Source organism: Propithecus coquereli, unplaced genomic scaffold (assembly GCF_000956105.1).
Source record: "Propithecus coquereli isolate 6110/MARCELLA unplaced genomic scaffold, Pcoq_1.0 Scaffold215, whole genome shotgun sequence".
NCBI lineage: Eukaryota > Metazoa > Chordata > Mammalia > Primates > Indriidae > Propithecus > Propithecus coquereli.
Genome location: NW_012146634.1, coordinates 1078118 through 1088304, shown reverse-complemented (window position 1 = coordinate 1088304; position 10187 = coordinate 1078118). Strand labels below are relative to the sequence as shown.

General features: G+C 35.2%; 1 protein-coding gene across 1 annotated transcript in view; it reads right to left on the bottom strand.

Annotated features, from left to right (window-relative positions):
• Nucleotides 1–10187, bottom strand: part of LRIG2 (leucine-rich repeats and immunoglobulin-like domains 2) — a 70630-nt gene that overhangs the window by 47847 nt on the left and 12596 nt on the right. Inside the window, exons 2-4 of the mRNA XM_012644582.1 lie at nucleotides 3812–3877; nucleotides 2081–2155; nucleotides 1796–1930 (exon numbers count right to left, since the gene is read on the bottom strand). Coding sequence (XP_012500036.1) covers nucleotides 1796–1930; nucleotides 2081–2155; nucleotides 3812–3877 — 276 coding nt within the window. The remainder of the gene's footprint in view (nucleotides 1–1795; nucleotides 1931–2080; nucleotides 2156–3811; nucleotides 3878–10187) is intronic.

Here is a 10187-nt window from a genome sequence, read left to right as displayed (position 1 = left end):
AAAAAAATTTAGGAAAACAGAAAATTCCACAAATGGATAGCTGCCAAAAATCTGTCTGAGCCCTCAGCTCTAATCACTTAATGACTATATACAACTTTACAAATCATTTAAATGCTCTGTTTCTTAATCTACGAAATTATGATACCTACTTCATTTAAGTTGTTATAAAACAGTATGTGTGAATATGCTTTGTAAACTGGAAAACACTGGCACATACACTATTAGGTTATTAAGTATGAAATGTCCAATTTCCTTAAGTACTAAGTTTGACAGTTGGTATCGCTGACATTTCACTGACACTTCTGGTTTTATTTTTATTGTGAAGGTACATCCTTAGTCTCTCAAACACATGTCTTGGCTTGTGATTGTCTTTCAAAAAAATTTTTAGAGCAATTTTTGGGAAACCATGGATAAGTCAAAAATTTGTGCTATTTTTGAATATGAGTTCTGTTGTGGACCCAATGCAGCACAGACAGCTCAAAATATCAAAGAAGTGTTGGGGAAGGATCTAGCTAATGAATGCACAGTACCTCGATGGTTTGAGAAGTCCCGTTCTGGTGATTTTAATCTTGAAAATGAGCCAGGTGGGTGACCTGAGACCAAGGTGGACAATGATGAGCTAAAAGCTGTAGTGGAAAAGAATCAATCTCAACCTACTCATGCACTGGCAGCAAGGTATGACGTCACCATTCCAACGATATTGGACCATTTGAAACAAATTGACAAGGTAAAGAAGCTGGATAGATGGGTTCCTCATGAATTAAACAAGCGTCAGCAGAGAAATCATCTTGAAGCTTGCCTTTCTTTGCTGTCACGACATAAAGGCGAACCATTTCTACACCATATTGTTACATGTGATGAAAAATGGATTCTTTCTGACAATTGCAAGCCAAGTGTTCTGCACAATGGGTGGATAAAGATTAAGTGCCAAAATAGTCCAAAACCGAATATTCATCACAAAAAGCTAACGGTGTCTGGTGGTCCAGGGCTGGTATTATCCACTATAGCTTCATGAAACCTGGTCAGTCGATTATAGCAGATGTCTACTGCAACCAATTGGACGAAATGATGAGGATGTTTGCAATGAAGCTGCTGAGATTGGCCAACAGAGACAGGCCAATCTTCTTGCAAGACAATGCTCAACCACATGTCGCACAAACAATGCTGCTCAAACTATAGAAGCACCAGACCTTCCACCAACTGACTATCACTTCTTCCAGGCTTTGGACCACTTCTTGCAAGGAAAAACATTCAATTCGCAACAAGCTGTGGAAAACACCTTTCATGATTTCATCACCACTTGCTCTCCAGGCTTCTTTGCTGCTGGCATAAACAAGCTATCGTTAAGATGACAAAACTGTGTCAATAGTTTAGGTGCATATTTTGATTTATTGTACTGCTTCTTGTTTGAGATATAATAAGCTACACTTCTGATTTGAAATCAGACATTTCATACTTAATGACCTAATAATTACCATTACATAAGGTAAGCCACTGTTTAAGCAAACCACTATTTACCTTTTACAAAACTGTTGGTTAAAAAAAAAAAACAATTAAATCTCAAAAATTCCCCTGGACATCTATCAATCTTTTCTGACAATAGTGGAATCTTTCTTTTGGGGGCTGGGACAGGAAAGAGGGACAGAACCAACAACCTGAAAAACTGACCCTAGGTTTGTTTCACATATGCATATCAAAATCATAATGAATAACAGGCATTTTTGGGAAGATAGGTACCAATGAGTAGCAAACATGCACTTTAAAGTAAATCTAATTTAAACTCTATTTTACTTACAGGTATTTAAGCTGCATTCGAGGAAATGAAGATGTCTTGATTTCTGATATCATATTTGAGCTAAGGTCTAAACTCTCAAGAGCACGGTAAAACTGGAATGCCTCTGCATTTATTTCTGGGATTATATTATGGACTCTATAAAACAAAGATTATATTGAAGCTATTGCCAATGATCCATCCCACAAGGACCTTAAATAATTAGGAGCAACAATATATGTGCTTAAAAAAAGATAACTGTATACTATTCATAATTTAAGTAAAAGATCTGAAATCTTACTAACTTACAATGAAAGCAGAGTAATATTAGATGTCGGTTCTCCAAAATATGGGATTTCTGTTAGTTCATTGTAATTCATTTTCCTAGGCAAGAGGAAAAATAGATTTAAATGTTTAGTGAGGGAAATGTTACATCTTGAATTCTAGTTTCTGGCTAATACATATTCTTTTGAATAGGTGCCAAATTTGAAAAAGCCTATGACTCAGAATGAGTTAGGCTAAACTAAAAATGTATTTATTGAGAAATCAGAGATTTCAATAAGAAATGTTTCTTCATAGTATAGATATATTATTGACATCAATATTAGAACAGCTAAGAAATATTTTGCAGATTAGATGATTTTAGTTCAAGCAAGGTTCTTTGAATAGTTGGGGTTATGACAGCTAATTTGAGTCCTTAAAGATGGAATAACTAGTTCATTCAGATCTCTCTGTTTCTCTCTAAATATATATACACACACACACACACATATGTGTATATACATTTTTTTCTAAAGCTATACAAAATTAGGGAGTGTTGCTTGAGACCACAAATAAAATTAATCTGCCCACCCAGAGATGGAACCTATAACTAATTTTCTAGAGGACACAACATGTCACATCTGATTCTAGCAGCCTTTAAACTGATAGTCTCAAATGGTTGTGTTTTTTTTGAGACAGAGCCTCACTCTCTTGCCCTGGATAGAGTGCAGTGGTGTCATCAGAGCTCACTGCAACCTCAAACTCCTGGGCTCAAGCAATCCTCCCACCTCGGCCTCCGAGAGTGCTAGGATTACAGGTGTGAGCCCCTGCGCCTGGCCTCAAATGGTTTTTAGTAGCAAATCTAATACAATCACATTTCATTAACCTGGTTTTCAGTCATTAAACAACCTCAAGAATCTAGAATACAGAAAAGAAATCAGAAGTAAAGGCCTCTAGGAAGCCAACCAAAGTTCCAAATAAAGCTTGTACACTTCCCACTGAAGCATTTTCAGGCCCTGTCTCGATGCCTACTCTTTCAGCTAACAAACTTGTCAACTGTTTCTTCAGTCCACCACAGATTAGAAGCAGTAAATTTGGGACCAGGGAGGAGAGAATACAGGGATAATGAGAGCATGAAGAAGTTACTCCTGTCAGCAAATAATTAAAAAGGAAAATAAATCTGAGGGTTCTGAGGGTGTTAAGTGTATAGGCAAATAAGCCTATATACCTCAGTAGTCATTACCCCAACACAATGCAAAAACTGATATTAATAATATTTTAGAAAATTCCCTCCAAAATTACATAATGTTTCAGTATTAAAGAAAAAAACTTAAGAGGAAAATTGAATTATAACAACTGCCACATTCTCAAATGATACCAAAAATATTTCATATGAAGCTACTTTAGACATGATGCTTCCGTCTTAGATAACATGTCGAGATTATTTAAAAAGTTTACACAACACAGAGTTTCCCTGGCTAAAACTTGGCAAAAAGCAAAACATATTTACTCCAAAGAGGGGAGAAATCTTACTTTTCACCCCAGGAAAGTAAAATAATATTTTTCTACAGTTTACAACTTGAAATCACCAACCCAATACTTAAAGAGTTTGTGATAACAACAAAGTCAACAACAAGTTTAGGTTTTTAAATAATTTCTTTTAATTAAAAAATTTTTCCCTTCAACTTTTTGATAGCGTCTCTGGATTGAACATCCCTAAATTCACAATTTATTAAGTCACCTCAAGAACATAACTTTAAATAAATAAAAATAACTTACACTTCCTGTAATGTTTGTGATTCCAAGCTGATGTTCCAGTTAGACAACCGGTTATGACTCAAATCCCTGAAGGAGAACAAAATATCATTAGTGTTGGAAAGTAGACAAAGAAAAAAAGAAACTGAAACAGGAGTATTAAAAATCCTATTAAATGTGAATTTGAGTAGTAGAGACAAAAAGAAATGTTTACAAAGTATGAATAAAAATTTATCTAGATTTCAAAATAGCTATTTTACTTTCTAATTTTTGTATTTTCTCTTTTTAACTTATCAGGGAATACATCCACACGGTTCAATATCAAAAAGTGTAAAAGGGTATACAGTAAAAAAGTCTCCCAACCTTGTCTCCAGCCACCCAATTCCCCTTCCCAATAACAAATAAAACTATGTCATTTCTTGCACAGCCTCACAGATATTTTACGCATGTACCAGCAAATATTTACATGAATGGTAGAATAATTTATACATTATTTTGCTCCTTGCTTTTTTCACTTAATATATTTTGGATCATTCTATAGCAGTATTTAAAGAGTTTCTTCATCCCTTATAGTAATTATATAATTTAACTGTAAATAAATTTGATGATAGATTTCACAAGTCAAGATGGTGAGCATCTATATTAAATTTGGAGTTGACCACATCCTTAATAGGGATGTGGTCTTCCTTAAAAAAAGCAATCTAGCTTTGGGAGAAGAAAATTAATCTCACCCCAAATTAAGTTAATGATGATGATGATGGTAGCAGTGGCTAACATTTATTAAGTGCCAGGCATTCTTCTATATTAACTGGCTAAATCCATAAACAACCGTATGAGACAAATACTTTTACAATACTCACTTTCCTAATCTGGAAATAGGCACAGAGGTTACTAATTTGTCAATCCAAGGTCACATGACTATTAATAATAAGTAGAGAAGACATAATTCCATCTCACTTCTAGCAAGTAATTTATTAGATATAGTAGAGATTTCTACTGAAATTAGTCATGAGTCTAAATATTTAAATAGGCTTTAAAAAAATTCTCCTTGATGCCTCTGGCATCTTTACAAAGCTGAGGTAGAATCCAGGCCACACAAGCTGTCTGCCCACGAGATGTACTACATGTTACAATATGCCTAGCAATAGAGACATACCAGAGAAACATTAGGGATCCATCTATCTCACTGTGCCACCACAGGCATTTGACAGATGCATGCAGGTTTGAATGATGTCTCTATCATAGCAGACCAATTTGTTCTCAGCTAGACTGTGCCTGCCCATCTGTAAAACCTAGCCACTTTCTTTTAAGAGCTTAATTTACACCGTGACGTAACTAAAGCTACATGTTAAACTATTGCTTTTCCACAACAATTCTACAACCTTTATTCTAAGATGTCTGGCACGAGGTATCAGCTTAAGGACACTCATGAATGGAGGGGTATGCTGGGAAATGTAAGAGATAAAAATTATGAATTTGCTCCCCATGAAAATCTTCTATTCAGACTCTTCATCCAACTCACACTTGCTACTAAACAACAAACACAGAACTTCATACAAGTGAAAAGATGTTTTTTTGTTGTTGTTTTCTAGTATTTCAACTCAAGCAGAAATTTAACTATTCTAATTTAAGTTAGATATTCCATATTCTGCTCCAAGCTGGCTGGTCTGGCAAATGAAGAGCTAATAACATCTATGTAGCAGGCTAGCACAATGCGATCTAATTCTATGTCTCATGGCTGCTAAAATTTAGCATTTCCTCCCTTGCAGATTAAGGGCTTTCCTTTTCATAACAGTGCTCATAATGCCCTCCCCAACCCTAAATCTCCCCAGCAGCATAACTCTTGATTGTATTCATCCCCTACAGTTCTCCCATGAATGTCAATCATCACTGACACAGATAATCACTGACCAAGTATCTTGAACAGATAATCATTTTTAAAGAAACCATTATTAAAGAAATCTAAAGCAGTAAGATTAAACACAATTTATACATGCTATAAACAACACGGTATTCAGTATTAGTGAAAACTGTCTACTTTCTCTGGAGCAAGAGCAATTTTCGCTGTATCTTTAAAGAACCTATAGCCTTTCAAAGGATACCTGAAATACTTTGAAGCCTCTGTACAGGATAATGTTGTCGACAAGATACATGTTTTGAAACAGCCTCATAGGTCAGAACCCCATATAATGAGGCTCTCCAGACCCTTCTGAAATAAATCCACATTGAATGAGATTTAAAAACACTAAAGGTGAACTGAAATACATTCCCAAAGTAGTACTACCAGAAATCAATGAATATATATCAATATAACTGTTTAAGTTATCAAAATAATCAGTGTCTAACTAGAATTATACAAACTGATCTGATCACCATTCATACAATAAACATTTATTGGACCATGTGCCAGACACTGTACCAAATGCTAGGGTCACAAACTCTGCCAATTTCAGTAATCTTTTTCTTTTTCTAAAAGCAACACAGTCCTCAGAGATGCAGTCATTCCAAAACTCCAAACAAATTCGACAATCCAAAACTCCAAACAAATTCAATATTAACTTGACTACTCCCCTTCACTGGTAATGAGTAAATTAACTTACTTTTATACTTAAATTTCACTCTGGAACTTAATCACATGACATGCATTACATGTATGCACAGACACACTCTTGCTCCCCGTAAGTATGCCTTTCCCATTTCTTTTTTTAAAGTATCCCCCAAAGGCTAAAGAGGACTAAAATTTGAAGACTTCAAATACCAGATGTAAAACTCTTAGATCAAGGATTTAGATAACTTTTATAATTGAAGTCTCTCACTACTCTTCCCAATGTCCAATCATTAATTCCATTTAGTTTGCATAAAGTAATTTTTTTAAACAGTCCTGAAATGGAGAACTATCTTACAAAGTTTTTCCCCTTGAAATATCCCTAAAATATAGTTAAGAACTTAAAGTAATCTAATGCTTAATAAACATAATAACAAAGTCTAGCTTTGTAGCAGTCAATAACCTTTCCTTTATTTTCTAACACCACTAATATCTGAGTATTTATGGATATGATGCTTGAAGAGTAAAGGTCTTGCAGAAGGCCTTATCTCAATGTTGTAAACTCAGCTCCCACTTACGCTAATCTGTAGGGATATAGCTGTAATACATGATGAATTATTAAAGTTCTTGTTATCATGTGGAGCCAGAGGTGCCATTAATGCAGTCGTTTAGTACCATCAGGGTGTAAATTATTTATAGGATGTACAGAGCAATCAGAACAGTTTGAGGAGGAGAATCAAGTTCTGCAAGCTAATTGCAAAGAAGTCCTACAGCAATAGAGACGGAGGGGTTTTCTTCTGCACAGTCACATACGTATACCTCTGAGTCATCAACAATCATTTTTGTTTTTGAAAATATACAGCAATAATAGGCCAAACTGTGAACTTCAACAATAATGAAACCTCTGATAAAGAGGCCCTTTGCAAAAGTCAAAGGATAAGAAAATATTATATCTAATATTTTGGGTATGATAATGCTTCATTTATTTATCTGGCATAATTTGCCTTCCTTTTATAAATGAAAATCCCTGTCTTATTAGAGTATACCTAGCATAATTTGCTTTTAAAAATAATACTCGTGGTTACTATTATAATCAATTACCATACTGTGAGATTTAACATGCTGATGTTCTTGAATATTCTTCTGGTATACTGAACTAAACACAAGAATTCCAAAACAACTCTTAAAATTCTGTCTGCTTTTATAGGTTTGCTTTTCCTTTACCACTAACAGCTTTACACTAAAAGCTCTCACTTCTTGCAACTGTCAGCCTTTCTGTCTGTAACAGGCTACTTTTTTCTAGTTTGTTGTCTCTAATCAATTGTCACAGGCCAGGAAACACGATTGCCTATCAGAACTATATGAATTAGGAATAAATGAGATCTGAGTGAGAGTCTCCTCTGTGAATAAATGCTTCTAGGAAGCATTTTTGCTTTGTGGTAGAACTAGAGATAGCTAACTATATTGGGCAAATATCTTCAGAATAAATAAGATTTTAGTATAGCATCAGGCATAATGCTATTCCAAATTAAACTTTCTGTTCTTCATTTGCACTATTTGTAGTATATTGTACAATACTTTTTATATGAAAAAAAGTTAGAGGTGGTAGGAACATGGGAACATTCATTCCAAGATAAGAAGCATGAGAACAATCACGCAAGAGAAAGAAATTAAGGGTATCCAAATCAGGAAAGAGGAGGTTAAACTATCACTTTTTGCTGACAATATGATCTTATATCTAGAAAACCCCAAAGACTACACCAAGAGACTCCTGGAATTGATAAATAAGTTCAGCAAAGTCTCAGGTTACAAAATCAATGTACACAAATAAGTAGCATTCTTATACACCAATAATAGTCAAGCTGAGAGTCAAATCAAAGACTCAATATCATTCACAAGAGCTATAAAGAAAATCAAATGCCTAAGAATATACTTAACCAAAGAGGTGAAAGACACTAGAAAGAGAACTACGAAAACACTGAGTCAAAAAATCGCACATGACACAAACAAATGGAAAAACACATTATGCTCATGGAATGGTATACTCAACATTGTTAAAATGTTCATAATACCCAAAGTGATTTACAGATTCAATGCAATCCCCATCAAAATACCAACATCATATTTCATAGATTTAGAAAAATACCCTTCATTTGGAACCAGAAAAGAGCCTGAATAGCCAAAGCAATCTTAAGCAAAAAGAACAAATCTCAAGGCATCACATTACCAGACTTCAAATTATACTACAAGGCTATAGTAACCAAAATAGCATGGGGTACTGGCACAAGAACAGAGACATAGACCAATGGAACAGAACAGAGAACCCAGATATAAAACCATCCACCTACAGCCAACTGATCTTTGACAAAACAGACAATAATATACAGTGGGGAAAAGAAGCCCTATTCAATAAATGGTGCTGGGAAAATTGGATAACCACATGCACAAGACTGAACATCCATATCTCTCACCACTCACAAAAATTAATTCAAGATGGATAACAGACTTAAATGTAAGGCATGAAACCATGAGAATTCTAGAAGAAAATGTTGGAAAAACTCTTCTAGATATCAGCCTAGGCAAAGAATTTATGAAGAAGACCCCAATGGTAATCATAGCAACAACAAAAATAAATAAATGGGACTTGACTGAATTGAAAAGCTTCTGCACAACTAAAGAAGTACTCAATAGAGTAAACAGAAAACCTACAGAATGGGAGAAAATACTGCAAGCTATACATCCGATAAAGGGCTAATAACCAGAATCTACAAAGAACTCAAGCAAATCAGCAAGGAAAAAACAAACAACCCCATTAAAAAGTGGGCAAAAGACATGAACAGAAGCTTTTCAAAAGAAGATAGACAAATGGGAAATAGACATGAAATAAATGCTCAATGTCACTAATTATTAGGGAAACACAAATTAAAACCACAATGAGGTATCGCCTTACCCTAGTCAGAAAGGCTGTTATTAAAAAGTCCAAAAATAACAGATGCTGGCGTAGATACAGAGAGAAAGGAATACTTAATACGCTGTTGGTGGGATTGCAAATTAGTACAACCACCGTGGAAAAAACAGTATAGTGATTCCGCAAAGGACTAAAAGTAGACCTACCATTTGATCCAGCAATTCCACTACTAAGTATTTACCCAAAGGAAAAGAAGTCATTTTATCAAAAAGACACCTGCATCCAAATGTTTATTGCAGCACAATTTACAAGTGCCCATCAATTCATGAGTGGATTAACATGTGGGGCTGGGCGTGGTGGCATATGCTTGTAGTCCCAGCTACTCGGGAGGCTGAGGCAGGAGGATCACTTGAGCCCAGGAATTTGGGGTTGCCGTAAATTAAGCTGACGCCACAGCACTCTAGCCCAGGCAACAGAGCAAGACTCTGTCTCAAAAAAAAAAAAAAAAACCACAATAACATGTGGTATATGGATACTATGGAATACTACTCGGCCATGAAGAAGGATGAATTAAGGCCTTTGCAACAATTTGGATGGAACTGGAGACCATTATCCTAAGTGAAGTATCTAAAGAAGGGAAAAACGAACAACACACGTACTCACTATTAAACTGGAACTAATCCATGAGCACACATGTGCACAGAGGGAAGTAAAACTCAGTTGAAATCAAGCAGGGGAGAGGGGTGAGAATGGGATGGGTGAAAACCTACCTAATAAGTACAATGAACACTATCTGGGTGATGGGCCCACTTATAACTGACTCAAGCATAACAAAATCAATACATGTAACCAAAAACATTTGTATCCCCGTAACATTTTGAAATTTAAACAAAAAGGGGCATATTTTATTTTCTTCCATTATCTTTCCCTGAGTTCTTAATGACTGA